Genomic DNA, 24,109 nt, shown 5'->3' on the forward strand with positions numbered 1-24,109 from the left:
AGAACAGGTTTAAATATTACAATAAACCGGGTAGGCTGGGTTACACTTCAGCAGGTGCCAACTTTGACGCAATTGCCAGAGGGAAATTAGGCCAAATGAGTTTAATAAGATATAAAATGGGGTGGAACAAATCAGATACAATGACTATGAAGTCAATTAAAAATATTTGCGTTAGCTTAAATAAGCAATATCTTACACAATATATGCATGATACCAATACAAATATACTGATTCACATATAGCTCAGTTGTACTCAAGTGACTCAGCCACTCAACTCAGTTACAAAATAATAAAGGTTTAGATAAAAAATAAAAAGTACCGTATATACTCGAGTATAAGCCGACCCAAGTATAACCCGAGACACCTAATTTTACCACCAAAAACTGGGAAAACCTATTGACTCGAGTATAAGCCGTGGGTGGGAAATGCATTGGTCACAGACCCCCCCCCAGTTTATAGCCAACCAGCCCCCTATAGTATACAGCTGCCCCCTGTAGTATACAGCCAGCCCAGCTTACCCCCAACAGTATACAGCCAGCCCAGCTTGCCCCCAACAGTATACAGCCAGCCCAGCCTGCCCCCAGTAGTATACAGCCAGCCCAGCCTGCCCCCAGTAGTATACAGCCTGTTCCCAGTAGTATACAGCCTGCCCCCACAAGTATACAGCCTGCCCGCAGTAGTATACAGCTTGCCCCCACTAGTATACAGCTTGCCCCCAGTAGTATACAGCCTTCCCCCAGTAGTACACAGCTTGCCCCCAGTAGTACACAGCTTGCCCCCAGTAGTACACAGCTTGCCCCCAGTAGTACACAGCCTGCCCCCAGTAGTATACAGCCTGCCCCCAGTAGTATACAGCCTGCCCCCAGTAGAATACAGCCTGCCCACAGTAGAATATAGCAAAAAATAAACTTATATACTCACCCTCCGGTGGCCCCGATGTGCAGCGCTGCTCAAACCCCCCCCCCCCCCCCCCCCCATGTCCGCATGGCTCGTCTTCAGACTTCCGCGCCCGTCTTCTTTCTTCTGCTGGGCGCCGCCACTGTCTCCCCCTCCCCCCTCCTGGCTGGCAGGCGCATATTATGACACGCCGCTGCTGACGTCATACTAGGCGCCGAATATTTCCGATTTGCGCTGATTTTCCCTGAATTGCCACAGGTTTTTGCTGCACGCGATCGGATTGTGGCGCATCGTCGCCGGCATGCACACGACGGAAATCGGGGGCATGGCTGAACGAAAACCCGACGGATTCGGAGAAACCGCTGCATTTTTTAAAAAAAAAGTGTCGCTGGACACGCGCTTACCTGCACCCAGCAACGGATCGTGAACTCCGGAGGACCTCGGCGGACTTCAGTGCAGAAGCGAGACTTGGTGGACGTCGGAGGAACTGCCTTTGTGAATCGCCGGAAGACCCGAATCCACCGCAGAGAACGTGGCGCTGGATCGCGAATGGACTGGGTAATTAAATCTGCCCCATAGACATCTGTGCAAAATCCTGCCTAATGATAAATCTCCACCGTATAGCCATGTTAGTACTGAATACAAAGTTTTTATTGACCTATTCTTAGGATTCCATCTTATTAACTATTTGGAATAGCATTTGACACTACTCACAGTCTAACTTTAATTCCTGATCATTATGCAAATGCAAAATATTCTACAATTATATAATGTCTCTTTTGCATAATTCCACACCTTAAAACTCATTATTGACATTTGCATATTGTTTTCAAATTCACTGCAAACACATTGGGAAAAACACATATGATAACACATATGATAATTTTTAACTAAACACATCGGTTTATATGCAATCATTTAACAGCAAAATGCTAAAAAAATGTGGTCCTTGTATGAAATATTATATTATGCACTGTAAAGAGCTACAGAACAACCCTATGGCAGTTAAAGTTTAGGGATGTCAACCTGTCTAATTAGGAAGCATGGACGATTCTGCATCAATTTTACCTGTCTCGATGCACTGGACAAGCAACTGCTAAAAATGAAATAGTTTCGCAAGAGGTGGCCATGTAATTCCATTGTCCTTATCTTTCCTCAGTGCCCTTGTGCAACTAGTAGCATGAGGTGATAGCTGCAGTCCTTTGAGGTTGCTCAATGATGACACGTTCATGTCTACATGATGTCATAAGACAGCACAGTCTCTGTAGCATGGAGCAGATACAAGGACATGGGCCTTCCACAAGGGAAGATGGACAGAGCCATAGAAGAGGATAAACCTAGCAGAAGGATAAGCATCTTCTCCTTTGTGCAAGAAAAATAGGAATTGCCCTGTCAGAGCCCAATAAAAAGACCCCCAATGTGCTACAGGTGTGCTTGCTCTAACCAGAAAAGGACACCATTAGGGTGGTATGAGGGCCTGGCCTCCATATAGCCTGATTTGCCAGAGAACACCAGAATTAGTATGACTGAACTAATGACAAAGTTTATGAATAACTTTCTCTTCCACTGAATGTACACTCTTACATACACACATAAAAATATGCTGCTCAATGTGCTGCATAATATGTATATAATGGTGCACATCCTCCATTCTTTAATGTGTCAGGTCAGATACTGGGGCCCTCTTACACTGTGGGCCCCATAGCAGCTGCTATGGCTGCTACCGCTGTAGTTACGCCCCTGGCTATCCCTCAAGGCCGCCTCATTCGGTAACCCCCACCTCCTTCCCTCCACATAGCTGATTCGGGCCCTGCCTCTGATATTCAGCGCCTCCCTGTCCTTCTGTGGTAACTTTTCAAAGATAGCATATGTGCAGTGCGGTTGTCAACTCACCTCCAGCTCTGCGCGTACCTGGAGGGAGAAACGCACACTGCGAATGCACCTTTGTAGAGTGCATGTTATGGCAGTGAATCGGCAGGCTAGCAGGTACATGGCGCCAGTGCTGCTAGCACGCCCAGTACCTGCCCAGGTACGCCCAGAGCTGGGGGTGCATGACAGTTGCACTGCGCATGCGCAATATTTGAAAAGTGACTGCAGGAGGACGAAGAGGCACTGAATATCAGGGGCAGGGCCCGAGTCAGCTTCACGGGGGGGAGGAGGCGAGGATTACAGAACGAGGTGGCCTTGAGGGTGGCTTGCTGCTAGACTGCAGCTTCCCCCACCTCACCCCTAGCTACACAAGAATAAAACATTATTTTTCCGGATGAAGGCAGAACTGGCAGTTTATAAAGACATAGCTGTAAAACACTTAACAGCCCGTATAAGGTATATTTCGTGGTTTAGAAGCGACGGGGCTGGTGACAGGTTCCCTTTAGCCAAAGGTGAACATAAGGTGATACGGGAACTCCGGAATAATCCGCACATCATTAATCACGCTTTGGACAAGGTTGGCACTATTACGGTTTTTGATAAAGATCTATACCATCGGGAAGCATTGAAAATGCTATAGGATGAAAATACATATTCCAGACTACTATCAGATCCTACCAATCAAGTCAGGTTGGCAATGGAAAATATTGTACAGGAAGGTCTTTATTTACCCTTTTTATTTCTTAATACCAAAAAAAATCCACTTTGTCCCAATTCCCTCATTTTGCCAAAAACGCACAAAGCCATCTTTTCACCTACATTTTTACCCATCGTGTCAAGTAGTTTCACTTATGGAACATCTTCCACATGGCTGGATGGCCTGCTTAAACCTTTGGTCACTCGTCTACCTGGATCAGTCAGGGACACTAAGGCAGCCCTTGCTGCTGCAGAACATATGACATGGTCTAAGGACTTCTCCTGGGTCTCGTGAGATGTTACGGCACTATATACATCGATACCTCATCAAGCTGCAGGCAGGGCAGTGGCCTATTATTTACAGAAATACAGTTAATACACCGAGAACTTAAAGTACTTTATTGTTTTGGTTTTGTTTTTTCAAAATAACTTTTTTATGTTTGTCAATTTATTTTTTCACTGAAGGACCGGATGTCCCATGAGAGCTTTCTTCTCTCCTTCCTTGGCCAATATTTACATGGCCACATAGGAGGAGAGATTCTCGTTTCATGTTAATAACCCTTTTGTGAGACATATCAAATGCTACGGTAGATATATTGAAGACTGCCTCTTGGTGTGGTGTGGTGTGAGGCGTTGTGCAATGACATGAATCTAAAATTCACCCTTCAAGATGAAAATAAGTCCATATCATTTTTCAATGTATGACTTACAGGCAATAGTGAACACAATAAGGTACATACTTGTATTTACCCTAAACCCACCAATGGCAACACTTTACTTGCAGCTGATAGTTGCCACATTCGCTATAATATCAGGAGTTTACACATTGGCGAGTTGGTGAGAGACAAACATGCTTCCTCTGATACATCCACCAATAATGTGGAATGCAAAAATATCACCTCACAATTACACACTATGGGGCAGATTTACTTACCCGGTCCGTTCGTGATCCAGCGGCGCGGTTTCTGCGGTGGATTCAGGTCCGGCCGGGATTCATCAAGGTAGTTCCTCCGCCGTCCACCAGGTGGCGCTGCTGCGCTGAAAAGCATCTGAACGCACTTGAATACACCGAGGCCAGCTGAGTGAAGGCAAGCACGTCCCAAGCGACACTTTTATTGTTTTAAATGCGGCGGTTTTTCCGAATACGCCGGGTTTTCGCTCGGCCACGCCCCCGATTTCCGTCGCGTGCATGCCGGCACCGATGCGCCACAATCCGATCGCGTGCGCCAAAATCCCGGGGCAATACAGGGAAAATCGTCGCAAATCGGAAATATGCGGGTAACACGTCGGGAAAACGCGAATCGGGCCCTTAGTAAATGACCCCCTATATGTAATAGAACGAAGAGAATAAACTAACACTAAACCTCATTCGCATTGCCGCACAACGAAAGTTTCCCGTATGGATACTAAAGTTAAAAAAAACTGTTTTTTCTACACAGTTTAGTTTGCAATATCATCTTATCACATGTATTGTTAAGAAACACTTGCCAATATTAGTGTAATAATGTGATTCTACTCTCAAAGAAATTCTAGCACAGGGCATCATTTGCGTATCCAAACGTGCTCCAGCCTTGGCCAGGTCACTCTCTCCCAGTGTTTTCACTACTATTTATATTATATCCACTTGGTTGACGTTCAATCGTTGCTATTGTTGCGGCGATAATTGATGCAAAATCTGCAAATTCATGCAACCTAAAATTCATAAAATTAAAATACACTGCTACATGAATTGTGAAATTACATTTGGCATCTACCTTGTGGAATGCACCACCTGCCGACCCCAATACGTGGGTTGTGCCTTTTGAATACTAAAAGATTGCTTCTCAGAACACATTACAGGGGCAAACCCTAAAACTATTTCCAGCACACGTTATCTTACTGGATAGACCATGTACTCATACAATGAGTGCAATAGACCATGTACCCATGCAATCTATGCAATAGACCATGTACCCATATATAGGAGAGGTTGTGATCGGGTTGAAGCCCTATATATGGATCCTAAGTGGATCCTGTTGCTAGACAGCCATTCCTCACTGGGATAAAATTATAAGAGTGATCTATCATATGTATACTAAAATTTTATACAATCTATGACTAAAGATTAACTTAGTTCTGAAACGCTTCAGGTGGCATCTTCCTGCTATGTGTCTGTATGTAACTAATGCTTTTATCCAAGGCCAATAAAGAATATGTACAACTTTATACTGACAAGTGAGTGCATTTGCTTCTAAGTTTTTATGCCCAGGGGAGTGGAAGGCGTTCCTCGAGACTGTGCACCTGGGGTAAAGCGGATTAGAATTATGTTTTTCGTTGATGAGCGTTTTATAACACTTTAGCTTTTTTCACTGATGTATTGTTACACATAAAATTTTACATTTGTTGTTCTTTTTCTTTCACCAGCTTATATGTGAATGTGCTTGTATCTGTTTGTATCATGTGACTTTCTTTGGCCAGGTGAGAAGAGGGAGGTTTTGATTTCCTCCTCCTCCCTTCCGCTTTACCTTGGCGTGCTTCTCATAGCAAACTTAGGTATGAATAAGGACTTGTGATAATACAGTCCGAAACGTGTCACCTACTGTTATTTAGTCATAATAAAATATTTTTATTAAATTAGCCTGTTGCCGGTGGACCTTTCTACATTTTTATCAATCCTGCTTATGCCCCTAGGATTGGACCAGGATCCTTCCATCAAGGCACCACTCAAATGCAAGCCTCTGACCTTCGGGTGAGCAGACACGTTGCTATTTCTATATACCAGAATTAGCATGTTTCCTTTAATTTTTCCAAATGAGATCAAATTTTCTGAAATAGTCCAGTGATGCTGTGGCAAACATTATGCAACCTACAACATCAGTATGACCAAGTGATAATCTGAGGAAGCATATCCTTGGAGATTTGCTATCATCTTCATGTGAAATCGTCCGAGCCATTATAAGCACTTACGTTGGTGCAGTGGGAACCGGGTTTCTCCTAATGCCCCATCCTACTTTTTTTACGTGATCCGAGTTTGTAGTTAATTTCTGGGTGACAACAGCATTGTCTCCTTGGAATAGCCCTAACATTCCCCAATTATGAAACAGTTTATCTTTCTATTGACTCACTGCTACCCTAGGTAAGAGATCCTCTAGGAACCAATCCACCATTTTGTTGGGAGTGCATATCCACCTATGTAAATTTGTTACTTTCTTTTCAGAACATATTTATATCAGTAAAGGTTCTAAGCCTATTTTGTTAATCAATATCCCTTATGTAATTTACATATATATTTAAATTCATATTATATGGATACATATGGAGATTGTATTGATGGAGACCACTGTCCGTTATTCATGCGTTAGAAGCCATCACTAACACTGACGATTTATCATTGACGCCTGGACCTGCCACTTTAAATTACGGCAAGTTCAGGACCAAACTAGAAATAGGCAATACACTTTGAACATAAGCAGCATCCACACTCTTCTTGTGTCCTTACCCAAGTAACTCTATTACGAGATGAATTTGTTTGAATAGTGATTTTCAACTTTTCACATGTAAAATCCCCATAAAATATGGAACAATGTGAAGTTGTTTTTAAGGAGTTTAATAATTACTGTGACATGGTTAAAGATTTACTCACTAACAAGTAACATAACTTGGAGTTGAGACAACACATGGCCAGTATCCAGTACATGTAATGGTAAATGTAAAGTATCTTTCCCCCAAAACAAAAACTACTCTTAACATTAACAACAGCTGAGCTGTCTACCCTCGAACTCTAGTTAGAAGGTAGACACAACTCTTTGACACAATGGGGGAGATGTATCAATCTTTCTGTGTCAGAAAACTGGGGTACTTTGCACCTGAAAAGCTGTCTGCCACATTTATTGAAGATTTTAGAGCATTTTAGTCTGTTTACTGACTACTCCGCAATGGGGCCTCAGTCCTCAGTAACTAGGGGGCATGCCTGGGCACAATATAGCCTGTGCGTCAGAAAATTCAATAATGTGGTACTCAAACTAGACCAACTCATAGAAGGTGCAAAGTGCGACTCTCCAGTCTTATTCTGCATCAGATTAATCATTCAGCGTCAGGAATAAAAATTAATCTGGAGCAGTAGAGAACTGTCTAGTTCTACTCTGCACTGGTCTATATATATCTCCCCCAATGGGAAACACTACACATGCTGAAAGCTATCTCCCATACTAGAAGGTTAGTCGGTGACTCCAACACTAAGCAGACATAGGCAGTAGTGGCACCAAGCAAATCACAGGTAATTTCTTGTCCTTACTCAATGACCACTTCACAGGTCACAAAATTAAGTCAGGCTACTGTGTCATAAAAGTCAATGAAAAGCTACAGTCTTTAGTAAACTTAGTGGTCCAAATCTCTGACTTCCATTAATAGCAGCTCTTGCAAGAGGGCTGCAACATAATCATGCACATACAACAGAATGAAAAAAGTCTACAATCATAAAAAATATGGAATTTTAGAAGATGAAAAAAATTGTTAATTGACAGAACTGGTAAAAAAATATGTAGGTGATATGGCCCCTTCAAGTGTCCTTTTACCCCATAAAGGGTAACTAAAACATATGACAGTGTTAGGACATCTTATAATGCACCTTCCCATCTACACTCGTTATCATGAAGCCTAGTGATAAAGGACACAATATAAGATCTCATTTTTCTTTATACAAAATACAAATGCACATAGCAATATTAGCAAAATATAGTGTATCATAAAAAAAATCCATTTCTTATGTTATGTTTTTGTGAATTCCCTGAGTATCTGAATGTAATCACCTTCATATTTACATTCTCTTTCTCTATATGTATGACAATAAAATAATGAAATTGCCTACTTAAAAATTTCATATCTACATATAATTCAATGTATTTTAGACGACTTCTTAAACTGTGGCTACCACAGAACGATATAGACAGTATGATACAGTATCTGTTGTTCTTTGTTCATCCCTATTGTCTTATTTAAGACCGCTATAGAATCTCATGGGTTTATGCCATTGGCTTTCTCATTATGTTCTGTGCTGTACAGTTCCATGTGATTGAAAGCAGGATTATCAGTCCCTTTATCTGGATATGGATCACTGTCTCGGATCTTCCAGTTCAAGCCTTCTACTTTTTCTTTCTCATTCTGGAAAAAAAATGTTGAAATAAGCAGAGTTAATAAAATTAATTTGCTTAATTACCGTACTTAAAAATGAATCTCATTATTAGAAGGTTGAAACATTTGGGAACATTCCATGTGAAAAACTATTTGACATGGAAACACTGCACAGGCAAACTGCATTTAGTGTAGTTTGCACTGTTGTTAGTAAATGTGCCCCAATGTCTTTCTATAGGATAAACTTGCCATTGTTCCAATATGGAAGTAAGGAGACATGTCCAAGTCATTGCTTAAAAGACAGGCCTCCCTCACTCATTACTTTTTGGTGTATTTAGATATGTAATTTTCATTTTCCTTTCTAAAATAAATGGTGGTCTTTCTTCTAGTGACTCCCCCTGTACATGTCCTGCATAAAAAGTTGGCCGTGACAATCCTACAAGTTTTTCACACTATGCAAAGGACAGCTATGATTATAATACATTTTTAAATTAAAAATATAATTATTATTAAAAATTATAAACTCACATATTTGCCCCAACTGGAAGGTAGCAACACTTTAAGGTAGTCAAAGTCTTGACATGTTAGGAGGAAATCTCGGTTTATATTTTGCTTTAAGCCGCCTATAAGATAATACATTATTATAAGTTAAAAAAAACATTTACAAGAGAATTAGACTATTATTATTGTAGCCTTCAATATTTCCCAATTGTGCTCACATCTTTCTGTCATGGATATCTAAATGGATTTTACTGCACTATAAAAAGTAGTCGTCTGTCTTCCTTAAGGGCTCATTCACACGCCCATTGGGGGAAATATATACGGCCGAAGTATATACATTGTATATACGTCCCGCATAGGCCGGCAATGGGCACAGGGTGCCGTACGGAGTGGTACGATGCAGCACATGTGCAGCACGGTACCGTTAGGACATGTCCTATCTTTCCCCCATCATACGGCACCGCGCGCCATGTTTCTCTTTGGAGAGGGGCGGGGGTGAGGAGCGCTCACCTCCTCCTCCTCTACCGGGAGCTAACGAGTGTCATGGGAATGCAGGCTTAGACACATAACCATTCAGCTGCTGTAGCACAACAGAGACTAGGAGCTGTGTGAGAGGTGCAGCAGACAAATTTACTCTTTGTTATGTTACTTCTAAGTGTTTAGGAGCCAAATTAAAAAAAAAATAGTATTACCTAAAGAATCCATTTAATTCCTGGTCTTTTTTTTACCTTAGTGAATAATCTACAAACCATTTGGTTAACTGCCTATTCTACAAATGGGTTCAACATATTCAACAAAGACTGTGTGGTCTACCCTTATTATAATATTTAAAGCAATTTGTCTGGTAACATATATTCTTGCAGTTACAAAAATATCTAATTTGATATTAAATCCTTGATAACAAATATAAGAAGATTACCACAGTCATAGTGCCTGGATATATCAGTAAGGATTAGAGATGAGCGAACACTAAAATGCTCGGGTACTCGTTATTCGAGACGAACTTTTCCCGATGCTCGAGTGCTCGTCTCGAATAACGAACCCCATTGAAGTCAATGGGAGACTCGAGCATTTTTCAAGGGGACCAAGGCTCTGCACAGGGAAGCTTGGCCAAACACCTGGGAACCTCAGAAAAGGATGGAAACACCACGGAAATGGACAGGAAACAGCAGGGGCAGCATGCATGGATGCCTCTGAGGCTGCATAATCGCACCATTATGCCAAAATTATGGGCAACAGCATGGCCATGACAGAGTGACAGAATGAAGCTAGATAGCATCTAAAACATCCAATAATTGACCCTGACACTATAGGGGACGGCATGCAGAGGCAGCGGCAGCAGCGGCAGGCATGGCAACATACCCTAAATGGACTCAGGCTTCAAACCAATGGGTAGCAGAGAGGAACCAAAGGAGGTGAGCAAGAAGCGCTCAAATAATATCGGTACATGATAAAAGTTTGCCAGTATATTTTGTGGATTACACAGCAGGGTGGCGACAAAGTTAACATGGAAGCCATGAAAACAACCCAAAATTCTGCCTGACACAGCTCGTTTGATAAGGGGACCATGTATGGAGGCAGTGAACTAGTAGTAGATTAAAGGTGCTGCAGTTAAAACTATGTTAGTTGGATCTTGGCATGGAGCTGGCGCTCCGCTGCCAGGCGAGCTTTCGCCAATCCAAGCCCCTGTCTCTAGGCTACTCCCCAAACAGCACTTCTAAGAACCTTTTGTATAAGATCAAGTGTAGTAGCGTTCTTATAAGTTTAGGATATGCCGGGTGAGGGGAATGTAAACAGATGCGCAAGAAGCGCTGAAATAATATCCCTAAATGGTAAAAGTTTGCAAGTATATTTTGGGGATTACACAGCAGGGTGGCGACAAAGTTAACAACTTTGATGTGGAATGCCCTGTAATAGCTCTTGGGCGGTGTGCCTTTTATCGCCTAGGCTCAGCAGTTTCAGCACCGCCTGCTGTCGCTTAGCGACGGCACTGCTGCTGTGCCTAGAGCTACCGACTGATGGCGCCATGCCCACGGATGGTAATTCGGAGGAGGAGGAGGTGGAGGAGGGGTGGGAGGAGGTATAGTAGGCCTTTGAGACCTGGACCGAGGTAGGCCCCGCAATTCTCTGCGTCGGCAGTATATGACCAGCCCCAGGGTCAGACTCGGTCCCAGCCTGCACCAAGTTAAGTGTAGTAGCGTTCTTATAAGTTTGGGATATGGCGGGTGAGGGGAATGTAAACAGATGCGCAAGAAGCGCATGATGCGCATGGAGCTGGCGCTCCGCTGCCAGGCGAGCTTTCGCCAATGCAAGCCCCTGTCTCTAGGCTACTCCCCAAACAGCACTTCTAAGAACCTTTTGTATAAGATCAAGTGTAGTAGCGTTCTTATAAGTTTAGGATATGCCGGGTGAGGGGAATGTAAACAGATGCGCAAGAAGCGCATGATGCGCATGGAGCTGGCGCTCCGCTGCCAGGCGAGCTTTCGCCAATTCAAGCCCCTGTCTCTAGGCTACTCCCCAAACAGCACTTCTAAGAACCTTTTGTATAAGATCAAGTGTAGTAGCGTTCTTATAAGTTTAGGATATGCCGGGTGAGGGGAATGTAAACAGATGCGCAAGAAGCGCATGATGCGCATGGAGCTGGCGCTCCGCTGCCAGGCGAGCTTTCGCCAATTCAAGCCCCTGTCTCTAGGCTACTCCCCAAACAGCACTTCTAAGAACCTTTTGTATAAGATCAAGTGTAGTAGCGTTCTTATAAGTTTAGGATATGCCGGGTGAGGGGAATGTAAACAGATGCGCAAGAAGCGCATGATGCGCATGGAGCTGGCGCTCCGCTGCCAGGCGAGCTTTCGCCAATTCAAGCCCCTGTCTCTAGGCTACTCCCCAAACAGCACTTCTAAGAACCTTTTGTATAAGATCAAGTGTAGTAGCGTTCTTATAAGTTTAGGATATGCCGGGTGAGGGGAATGTAAACAGATGCGCAAGAAGCGCTGAAATAATATCCCTAAATGGTAAAAGTTTGCAAGTATATTTTGGGGATTACACAGCAGGGTGGCGACAAAGTTAACAACTTTGATGTGGAATGCCCTGTAATAGCTCTTGGGCGGTGTGCCTTTTATCGCCTAGGCTCAGCAGTTTCAGCACCGCCTGCTGTCGCTTAGCAACGGCACTGCTGCTGTGCCTAGAGCTACCGACTGATGGCGCCATGCCCACGGATGGTAATTCGGAGGAGGAGGAGGTGGAGGAGGGGTGGGAGGAGGTATAGTAGGCCTTTGAGACCTGGACCGAGGTAGGCCCCGCAATTCTCTGCGTCGGCAGTATATGACCAGCCCCAGGGTCAGACTCGGTCCCAGCCTGCACCAAGTTAAGTGTAGTAGCGTTCTCATAAGTTTGGGATATGGCGGGTGAGGGGAATGTAAACAGATGCGCAAGAAGCGCATGATGCGCATGGAGCTGGCGTTCCGCTGCCAGGCGAGCTTTCGCCAATCCAAGCCCCTGTCTCTAGGCTACTCCCCAAACAGCACTTCTAAGAACCTTTTGTATAAGATCAAGTGTAGTAGCGTTCTTATAAGTTTAGGATATGCCGGGTGAGGGGAATGTAAACAGATGCGCAAGAAGCGCTGAAATAATATCCCTAAATGGTAAAAGTTTGCCAGTATATTTTGGGGATTACACAGCAGGGTGGCGACAAAGTTAACAACTTTGATGTGGAATCCATGAAAACAACCCAAATTTCTGCCTGACACACCTCGTTTGATAAAGGGACGATGTATGGAGGCAGCTATATGGACGACTTTTGGAGGTAGCAATGGAGACAACGTGTGGAGGCTGCTATGGAGACAATTTAATTTGGATAGTGCCTGTATGTGGCAGTCCCAAACATTTTTCAAACCAGAGGAGCAGGTAGGTGGCCCTGCAGTAAAATGGAATAGATTGAGTGCCTGTATGTGGCAGTCCCAAAAATTGTTCAAACCAGAGGAGCAGGTAGGTGGCCCTGCAGTAAAATGGAATAGATTGAGTGCCTGTATGTGGCAGTCCCAAAAATTGTTCAAACCAGAGGAGCAGGTAGGTGGCCCTGCAGTAAAATGGAATAGATTGAGTGCCTGTATGTGGCAGTCCCAAAAATGTTTCAAACCAGAGGAGCAGGTAGGTGGCCCTCCAGTAAAATGGAATAGATTGAGTGCCTGTATGTGGCAGTCCCAAAAATGTTTCAAACCAGAGGAGCAGGTAGGTGGCCCTGCAGTAAAATGGAATAGATTGAGTGCCTGTATGTGGCAGTCCCAAAAATGTTTCAAACCAGAGGAGCAGGTAGGTGGCCCTCCAGTAAAATGGAATAGATTGAGTGCCTGTATGTGGCAGTCCCAAAAATTGTTCAAACCAGAGGAGCAGGTAGGTGGCCCTGCAGTAAAATGGAATAGATTGAGTGCCTGTATGTGGCAGTCCCAAAAATTTTTTAAAACAGAGGACCGGGTAGGTGGCCCTCCAGAAAAATGGAATAGATTGAGTGCCTGTATGTGGCACTCACAAAAATTGTTTCAAACAGAGGACCGGGTAGGTGGCCCTCCAGAAAAATTAAATGCATGAAGTACTATAGCAAGAGCCAGTGGGCCCTGTCAAAAAATAGCCATTTTCCTCTGCTTTACTGTACAAAGAGGAGGAGAAGGAGGAAAATGAGGAGGAGGAGGAGGAGTGGATCAATTATTCAGGTTGAGCTTCCTTCACCTGGTGGAGATTGGAAATTCTGAGAAATCCAGCCTTTATTCATTTTAATAAGCGTCAGCCTGTCAGCGCTGTCAGTCGACAGGCGTGTACGCTTATCGGTGATGATGCCACCAGCTGCACTGAAAACCCGCTCGGACAAGACGCTAGCGGCAGGGCAGGCAAGAACCTCCAAGGCGTACAGCGCCAGTTCGTGCCACATGTCCAGCTTTGAAACCCAGTAGTTGTAGGGAGCTGTGTGATCATTTAGGACGATGGTATGGTCAGCTACGTACTCCCTCACCATCTTTCTGTAAAGATCAGCCCTACTCTGCCGAGACTGGGGACAGGTGACAGTGTCTTGCTGGGGTGACATAAAGCTGGCAAAAGCCTTGTAAAGCGTACCCTTGCCAGTGCTGGACAAGCTGCCTGCTCGCCTACTCTCCCTCGCTACTTGTCCCGCAGAACTACGCACTCTGCCGCTAGCGCTGTCAGAAGGGAAATACTGTTTCAGCTTGTGCACCAGGGCCTGCTGGTATTCATGCATTCTCACACTCCTTTCCTCTCCAGGGATGAGAGTGGGAAGATTTTGCTTGTACCGTGGGTCCAGGAGAGTGAACACCCAGTAATCGGTGCTGGAATAAATTCTTTGAACGCGAGGGTCACGGGATAGGCAGCCTAGCATGAAATCTGCCATATGCGCCAGAGTACCAACGCGTAAGAATTCACTCCCCTCACTGGCCTGACTGTCCATTTCCTCCTCCTCCAACTCCTCCAACTCCTCTTCTTCTGCCCATACACGCTGAACAGTGAAGGACTCAACAATGGTCCCCTCTTGTGTCTCGCCAACATTCTCCTCCTCTTCCTCCTCATCCTCCTCCACCTCCACCTCCTCCGATATGCGCTGAGAAACAGACCTCAGGGTGCTTTGGCTATCAACAAGGGAATATTCTTCCCCCGTCTCTTGTGACGAGCGCAAAGCTTCCGACTTCATGCTGACCAGAGAGTTTTTCAACAGGCCAAGCAGCGGGATGGTGAGGCTGATGATGGCGGCATCGCCACTGACCATCTGTGTTGACTCCTCAAAGTTACTCAGCACCTGACAGATATCAGACATCCACGTCCACTCCTCATTGTAGACTTGAGGAAGCTGACTGACCTGACTACCAGTTCTGGTGGAAGTTGACATCTGGCAGTCTACAATCGCTCTGCGCTGCTGGTAAACTCTGGATAACATGGTCAGTGTTGAATTCCACCTCGTGGGCACGTCGCACAACAGTCGGTGAGCGGGCAGTTGGAGGCGGCGCTGCGCTGCCCTGAGAGTGGCAGCATCTGGGCTGGACTTCCTGAAATGCGCACAGATGCGGCGCACCTTCGTGAGCAAATCAGACAGATTGGGGTATGTCTTGAGGAAACGCTGCACTATCAGATTTAACACATGGGCCAGGCATGGCACATGTGTCAGTCTGCCGAGTTGCAGAGCCGCCACCAGGTTACGGCCGTTGTCACACACAACCATTCCCGGCTTGAGGTTCAGCGGTGCCAGCCACAGATCAGTCTGCGCCGTGATGCCCTGTAATAGCTCTTGGGCGGTGTGCCTTTTGTCGCCTAGGCTCAGCAGTTTGAGCACCGCCTGCTGTCGCTTAGCGACGGCACTGCTGCTGTGCCTAGAGCTACCGACTGATGGCGCCGTGCCCACGGATGGTAGTTCGGAGGAGGAGGTGGAGGAGGGGTGGGAGGAGGAGGAGGCATAGTAGGCCTGAAACACCTGGACCGAGGTAGGCCCCGCAATCCTCGGCGTCGGCAGTATATGAGCAGCCCCAGGGTCAGACTCGGTCCCAGCCTCCACCAAGTTAACCCAATGTGCCGTCAGCGATATATAGTGGCCCTGCCCGGCAGCACTCGTCCACGTGTCCGTGGTCAGGTGGACCTTGTCAGAAACGGCGTTGGTCAGGGCACGGATGATGTTGTCTGACACGTGCTGGTGCAGGGCTGGGACGGCACATCGGGAAAAGTAGTGGCGGCTGGGGACCGAATACCGAGGGGCGGCCGCCGCCATGAGGTTGCGAAAGGCCTCGGTCTCTACTAGCCTATAGGGCAGCATCTCCAGGCTAAGCAATCTGGAGATGTGCACATTAAGGGCTTGGGCGTGCGGGTGGGTTGCACTATATTTGCGTTTCCGCTCCAGCGTCTGGGGTATGGAGAGCTGAACGCTGGTGGATGCTGTGGAGGATCGTGGAGGCGACGATGGGGTTTTTGTGGCAGGGTCCTGGGCAGGGGGCTGACTAGCAGCTGACACAGGGGAAGGAGCAGTGGTGTGCACGGCCGGAGGTGAACGGGCTTGTTGCCACTGAGTGGGGTGCTTAGCATTCATATGCCTGCGCATACTGGTGGTAGTTAAGCTAGTAGTGGTGGAACCCCTGCTGAGCCTGGTTTGGCAAATGTTGCACACCACAGTCCGTCGGTCATCCGGTGTTTCCTTAAAGAACCTCCACACTTCTGAAGATCTAGCCCTCGCCGCAAGAGCCCTCACCACGGGAGCTTCACTAGTTGACAGTGGCGCTGATGCACCAGCTCTGGCCCTGCCTCTCCGTCTGGCCCCACCACTGCCTCTTCCAACCTGTTCAGGTCGAGGACTCTCCTCCGTCTCAGAAGCACTGTGTTCACCCGGCCTCTCAACCCAGCTTGGGTCTGTCACCTCATCATCCTCCGATCCCTCAGTCTGCTCCCCCCTCGGACTTCCTGCCCTGACAACAACTTCCCCACTGTCTGACAACCGTGTCTCCTCATCGTCGGACACCTCTTTACACACTTCCACTACGTCAAGAAGGTCATCATCACCCACAGACTGTGACTGGTGGAAAACCTGGGCATCGGAAAATTGCTCAGCAGCAACCGGACAAGTGGTTTGTGACTGTGGGAAGGGTCCAGAAAACAGTTCCTCAGAGTATGCCGGTTCAAATGCCAAATTTTCCTGGGAGGGGGCAGACTGGGGGGGAGGAGGCTGAGGTGCAGGAGCTGGAGGAGTGGCGATTTCGGTGACATGGGTGGACTGCGTGGAAGACTGACTGGTGGTGGACAAATTGCTCGAAGCATTGTCAGCAATCCACGACATCACCTGTTCGCACTGTTCTGGCCTCAACAGTGCTCTACCACGAGTCCCAGTAACTTCAGACATGAACCTAGGGAGTGTAGCTCTGCGGCGTTCCCCTGCTCCCTCATCAGCAGGTGGTGTCTCACCCCGCCCAGGACCACGGCCTCTGACCCCTGCAGTAGTTGGACGCCCACGTCCCCGCCCTCGTCCTCTACCCCTAGCCCTCGGGTTAAACATTTTTAAAATGAGAGTTATAACTTTATTTTTTTTTTTACTTTTTTTTGTTTTTTTTTGTGTTTTTTTTTTTTTTTTTGTGTTTTTTGTTTTTTTTTGAGTTTTTAAAACCAAACAATGCTATCCTATTGCTATGGCTATTTTCTAGCCAAGTATCAAAGGAAGCACAGTACTATGCCAGATGAGATGACACTGAGTTATTGCCTAATAGAAATCCAACCCCTACTGAATTTTGCCACTTCAGCCTTTGCTATGGATATGTGCGCCACTAAGCGCAGAACACAGTGGTCGCAAGTCCCACTACAAATTGCTCAGAATTGGCAAGTACATGCACTGCAGAAACTACAGTCACCAGCAGATCAACCAGAAATCAAATATATAGAACGCTACTGTAGGCTTCAAGAAGCTGTTTGTATTCTCCTATGGCTATTTTCTAGCCAAGTATCAAAGGAAGCACAGTACTATGCCAGATGAGATGACACTGAGTTATTGCCTAATAGAAATCCAACCCCTACTGAATTTTGCCACTTCGGCCTTTGCTATGGATATGTGCGCCACTAAGCGCAGAACACAGCGGTCGCAAGTCCCACTACAAATTGCTCAGAATTGGCAAGTACATGCACTGCAGAAACTACAGTCACCAGCAGATCAACCAGAAATCAAATATATAGAACGCTACTGTAGGCTTCAAGAAGCTGTTTGTATTCTCCTATGGCTATTTTCTAGCCAAGTATCAAAGGAAGCACAGTACTATGCCAGATGAGATGACACTGAGTTATTGCCTAATAGAAATCCAACCCCTACTGAATTTTGCCACTTCGGCCTTTGCTATGGATATGTGCGCCACTAAGCGCAGAACACAGCGGTCGCAAGTCCCACTACAAATTGCTCAGAATTGGCAAGTACATGCACTGCAGAAACTACAGTCACCAGCAGATCAACCAGAAATCAAATATATAGAACGCTACTGTAGGCTTCAAGAAGCTGTTTGTATTCTCCTATGGCTATTTTCTAGCCAAGTATCAAAGGAAGCACAGTACTATGCCAGATGAGATGACACTGAGTTATTGCCTAATAGAAATCCAACCCCTACTGAATTTTGCCACTTCGGCCTTTGCTATGGATATGTGCGCCACTAAGCGCAGAACACAGCGGTCGCAAGTCCCACTACAAATTGCTCAGAATTGGCAAGTACATGCACTGCAGAAACTACAGTCACCAGCAGATCAACCAGAAATCAAATATATAGAACGCTACTGTAGGCTTCAAGAAGCTGTTTGTATTCTCCTATGGCTATTTTCTAGCCAAGTATCAAAGGAAGCACAGTACTATGCCAGATGAGATGACACTGAGTTATTGCCTAATAGAAATCCAACCCCTACTGAATTTTGCCACTTCAGCCTTTGCTATGGATATGTGCGCCACTAAGCGCAGAACACAGCGGTCGCAAGTCCCACTACAAATTGCTCAGAATTGGCAAGTACATGCACTGCAGAAACTACAGTCACCAGCAGATCAACCAGAAATCAAATATATAGAACGCTACTGTAGGCTTCAAGAAGCTGTTTGTATTCTCCTATGGCTATTTTCTAGCCAAGTATCAAAGGAAGCACAGTACTATGCCAGATGAGATGACACTGAGTTATTGCCTAATAGAAATCCAACCCCTACTGAATTTTGCCACTTCAGCCTTTGCTATGGATATGTGCGCCACTAAGCGCAGAACACAGCGGTCGCAAGTCCCACTACAAATTGCTCAGAATTGGCAAGTACATGCACTGCAGAAACTACAGTCACCAGCAGATCAACCAGAAATCAAATATATAGAACGCTACTGTAGGCTTCAAGAAGCTGTTTGTATTCTCCTATGGCTATTTTCTAGCCAAGTATCAAAGGAAGCACAGTACTATGCCAGATGAGATGACACTGAGTTATTGCCTAATAGAAATCCAACCCCTACTGAATTTTCCCACTTCGGTCTTTGCTATGGATATGTGTGCCACTAAGAGCTAAACACAACGGTAGCAAGTCCCCCTGCTAATTCCTCACAAAATGGTAAAAGATGCAAATTAAAATAAAAAAAGTAGAACGTTATTGTAGCCCTAAGAAGGGCTGTTGGGTTCTTTGAGAATCACTCCTGCCTAACAGTAAGCTAATAGAACACCCTAACGCTTTCCCTGAGCAGCAGCAGCTCTCTCCCTAGCGGCATCCAGAGACAGAATGATCCGAGCAGCGCGGCCAGCGGCTAGTCTATCCCAGGGTCACCTGATCTGGCCAGCCAACCACTGCTATCGACGTGTAAGGGTACCACGTCATGCTGGGTGGAGTGCAGAGTCTCCTGGCTTGTGATTGGCTCTGTTTCTGGCCGCCAAAAAGCAAAACGGCGGGAGCTGCCATTTTCTCGAGCGGGCGAAGTATTCGTCCGAGTAACGAGCAGTTTCGAGTACCCTAATGCTCGACCGAGCATCAAGCTCGGACGAGCATGTTCGCTCATCTCTAGTAAGGATCCTTGATTTATCATGCTTCATTTTGATGGTTTTGGAGAACACAACTTTTCTAAGAACTAAATTGTGTCTTATGCTTCTACTCTATATATTTATCATTATTCCAATATCTATTATCATTAGTTTTTCTTACCAGATAGCAGGCTGGCTATAATTCCAATAATAATAGTAATTATTGTACCGATGGTGCTGAAGTATAGATAGGACAAAGAATACCAATTATCAGCCAATTCAGGTCTGGGAAAAAAACAAATAGAAACAGATTTTAAAAACATCATATCCAAAATTACACAGTCATTGGGGCAGATTTATCAAGCTGTCTGAAAGTCAGAATATTTCTAGTTGCCCATGGCAACCAATCACAGCTCAGCTTTCATTTCATTAGTGCTCATGAATATTTTAAAGGGATGCTGTCATTGGTTGCCAGGGGCAACTAGAAATATTCTGACTTTCAGACAGCTTGATAAATATGCCCCATTGTGTTTCTTCAGATTTTTTTGGAGTTAAAAAGTCTCAAAAAAGTCTCATCAAGGTTTTTGGAACTTTTCACTGCTTAAAGTCTCACATGGCTGTTTCACTTCATTAATCTGGCATCAACAAAGATTTACTGCTAGTGCAACACCGTGCAAAGCCAGATACAGCCAGTCCCTTACTTAAGAACACCCGACTTACAGACGACCCCTAGTTACAAACGGCCCTCTGGATGTTACTAATTTATTGTACTTTGGCCCTAGGCTACAATAAACAGCTATAACAGTTATCAAAGGTGTCTGCAATTAATCTTTATTGCTAATCCGGGTTCTTATGATAATCCAACATTTTTAAAATCCAATTGTCCCAGAGACAAAAAAATTCTGTCTGGGGTTACAATTATAAAATATACAGTCCCGACTTACATACAAATTCAACTTAAGAACAAACCTCCAGAACCTATCCTCTATGTAACCCGGGGACTGCCTGTGCATAACAGCAACAGCATAACATAGCATCACAGCTACTCCAGAATTTTGAGACGTTTTGGAAAAAAATACTAGTCAGAAAGCAAACCATAAGCACACTTATTAAAGGGCCAAAGCCACTTCAATTAATCTGATGGGTGGCAGAGCTCCAAAATAGACATAGCACTGTCCCAAGGAGCCGCCTAATGATAAATAACCCCTATTGTCTATATGTAAAAAAAAAAGCAAACTAAATGTTTTCTTTTTTTCTTGCAATAAAGCAAAGTGATTAAAAACTTGAAAAAGTACCATATACAAAATAACATTATCTTCCATCTATACAGTTAGTATTCAATGTAACACAAAAGCATTATCACAGACTTACTAAATTGTTACTAAAAACCTGTTATATTCAGATTAGAAAATCTGAAGAAACCTTTGTGTTTAGGGCTGTGAGTTCTTAAAGGAATTTTCAAGGCTCTGCATAGAATATATCACTAATTGTCAGTGTGACACCCAGCACCCAAACTGATCAGCTTTTTAAAACATTTTTGCCGGGCACTGCTACAGTGTGCAGTGGGGGACTCACCACATGTTGCTGGCAGGGAGCCAGGTAAATTGAATTAAACTTATATAAACAAATGAAACGATTCAGAATGCTGACAAAAGGCATTTTTAAAATCAACATAGCATATTTTGAAACCTGTCACCAACTAAAAATCACATTCTTGGTGACAGGTTCCCTTTAAATAGTTGTTACAGTACCTGAGAGGTAGGTCAGCCAGCAGACAGTACTTGCATCATATTTCTGTCAAGTGCACTATGTTTGGCCCATGGGATCAGACCAATAGATGGGAGCCTCTACACAGTCTAAGGAGCTACAGTATCAGTTTCTGGCTTCATCCAATGTGTAGCAGCTTCTGGCAGCCAGTAGGAATGTCATGTGTCACACCCTAGCCCAATGATGGTGAACCTTTTAGAGGCTGCGTGCCCAAACTATAGCCAAAAATGAACTTATAAGTCATAAAGTGCCAACACCACATTGGTGACTTGAGGACACCAATAAAGTTGAACAAAGGAGGGGAACTTCAGACTGTCATTGTAGTTTCCCTCCAGGGTCCCCCTGTACAGAAAGAATCATGGGCAAGGAGCTCCAATAATAATCCAGTCCTGCCCACACCTCCTTTCTCTTCCGGAAACCCAGGAAGTGTTGCTTTAAAAGAGCGCTAGGTGCTCACAGATATGGCTGTGCCATAGGTTTGCCACCAGTGCGCTAGCCTATCTCATTTCTATGCATTTAGTTTGTAGAGCACAAAAAGTCTCTTAAATTAAACATACCATGAATATTTAGACCCACAGACTGTTATTTAGTGACAAGGCTACAATGGTGTCCTTGTATATTTTGGGAGATTCGGTTTTTAAAAAAAAAGCGCTTAGCATGCAGCATAACAATGATCTAAGGAGAACATCTCAAATCCTAGTTTGACTAATTTCTCACATCCACATTCATCCTTATAACGCACTTTCAGTAGGTGTCACCCAGACAATGTACCTGGAGTATTTGGTCTTAATTAAGCCAGAGGGAGAAATCCTAGCATGACTCTTATTTGTCCCTTCTCTGACTACACAGTCATTTGTTTGTAGCATTTAAAGACCCATTTCTGTGTAATGCAGAACCTGCTACAATATAGACGGATCCTGTTCCCAATGACAGGTGGGTGGTGGTTGTGGGTCTAAGATTGTAAATAACCATTGTCACCCAAAACATTAATGGCTATGTACATCTTCAGGAGGATTTTAAAATTAATGCACTGCATCTATAATGGACTAAAATGAAACATTTGTACACTTTCTTACACTAACTTCAGACTGGCTTGTTTTCTTTGCACATAAATCAGACATGTCAGACAAGCAGCCTGATTTCTTAATGTGAATCTTTGAAATTGTTTCTGAATGGTTAGAAACATGTAAGAGGAATTCTCATCAGGTTTACCATAAATCAAACCAGATTAAGAGAATACAGATAGGAGATATGCAATAAGAGGTCCGGCTGCTTCACTGACATATTTAGCAGAAATAGCAGCCTTCATTGAGAAGGGACATCTACAGAGCCGAAACTACGAAAAATAAGCCCTTAGAGAAATAATTTTAGCCAATGCTAAGCAATTGAAAATCGTATTTTTATAATTTTGGGCTGTCATGGGAATTTATAATAAAGTTTCTTTGCAGACACCTTACATAATTCTTATGTTGACCTTTGCAGGCTAGGGCCAAAGTTCAGTAAATCACCAGCTTCCAGAGCTTCATTAGAGGTCGCAATGGCCACAGAGGTCTGTTTGTAACTGGGGTGGTCTGTAATTCAGGTGACTCAATGAATTTGCCTAGTTTTGTCCTTTTCTGTACTAGCAGATTCCTTTTTTTTAAGTCTCAAAATATTAATTGTTTTAATAAGATGTATGCAATACAATACTTGGTATGTCACATACCTTTCACCAACTTGAGCTTCTAGAATTGTTTCTGTTACTGAAGGAAGGGCTGTTGTCAATGTCCAGTTGCTATCTATGGTGGTAAAATTACATCCTTCTACAGACAGGTATTTGGGTAAGCTACTTATAGGAAGAGGGGGGTAAAGCTGAGCTCCAATTCCGACCCACAATGAAATTGTAAATCCCACCAAAAGACCAACTAAAGCACCCTGCAATACAAACAAGAAGGGATTTATTATGTGTTTTCCTGCAAATGGAAAAAACTTGTAGTACATAACTCCAATTTGAACTCAGAAAAAACATGTATACTTACTAATGAATTAACAAAGGGAAAGAAGATTCCTAAAGAAAAAAGCCCCAACAATGGACCTCCAATCATGCCAAAAATGGAGAGTGCTGCCTGTAATAAAAGCACATCAAAATATCAATTACTGAGGACGGAAATTCAATGTTTAATTATTATATTGTTTAACTACTTTGTTTATGATGTATAATTATTTATTTTACATAGTTACATAGTTGTTATGACTGAAAAGACAGATGTCCATCAAGCTTAAAGCATACTAAACATAGAAGAACCACTTTATATGTGGTTCTTAGAGGTTAAAACCTAAAGTTGGGCGCAGACCTGAAACATCCAGCTCACTAGTGTATGAATAAGGCTTCCAAATAAGGCCCCTTTCACACTTGCATTTTTCACATGCGTGTTCTGCGCATGCTTTTTTATGCACAGAACTTGCATTGCACTCTGACCCATTGTAATGGGTTTTTTCAGACTTGCTTTATTTTTCACGCACACACGCACATTTTTCGCGTGTTCAAATCTCAGCATGCTCTACTTTTGCAAGTCATGCACGTGAAAAACGCATCATACTGTAGAGTCTATGGAGATGCATCAAAAATGCATTGTATTTTGAGACACATGCAAGTGCAATGCGTTTTTCACTGATCAATTGCCATAGAAAAGTTGCCCACAGTCCTGAGTCCTTATCAAGCGTGTTATCTGAGCGTGAAAAACGCATTGAAAATGCATTGAAAACACCAAAAAAAGCGCATGAAAAACTGAGACACTGAACAAACTCT

At 44.2% G+C, this 24,109-nt stretch overlaps 1 protein-coding gene across 3 annotated transcripts in view; it reads right to left on the reverse strand.

Moving 5' to 3' along the window:
* Positions 1-7,032: 7,032 nt before the first annotated feature.
* The window catches only part of LOC140126660 (sodium-coupled monocarboxylate transporter 1), a 71,442-nt gene continuing 54,365 nt past the window's right edge, over positions 7,033-24,109 (reverse strand). For all 3 annotated transcript variants that reach the window (XM_072146366.1, XM_072146365.1, XM_072146364.1), the window contains 5 exons: positions 23,340-23,426; positions 23,027-23,235; positions 19,736-19,839; positions 9,100-9,194; positions 7,033-8,601 (listed from right to left, as the gene is read on the reverse strand). In XM_072146366.1, coding sequence (XP_072002467.1) covers positions 8,455-8,601; positions 9,100-9,194; positions 19,736-19,839; positions 23,027-23,235; positions 23,340-23,426 — 642 coding nt within the window. In that variant the 3' untranslated portion in view covers positions 7,033-8,454. The remainder of the gene's footprint in view (positions 8,602-9,099; positions 9,195-19,735; positions 19,840-23,026; positions 23,236-23,339; positions 23,427-24,109) is intronic.

This window comes from Engystomops pustulosus, chromosome 4 (genome assembly GCF_040894005.1).
Source record: "Engystomops pustulosus chromosome 4, aEngPut4.maternal, whole genome shotgun sequence".
Classification (NCBI taxonomy): Eukaryota; Metazoa; Chordata; class Amphibia; order Anura; family Leptodactylidae; genus Engystomops; species Engystomops pustulosus.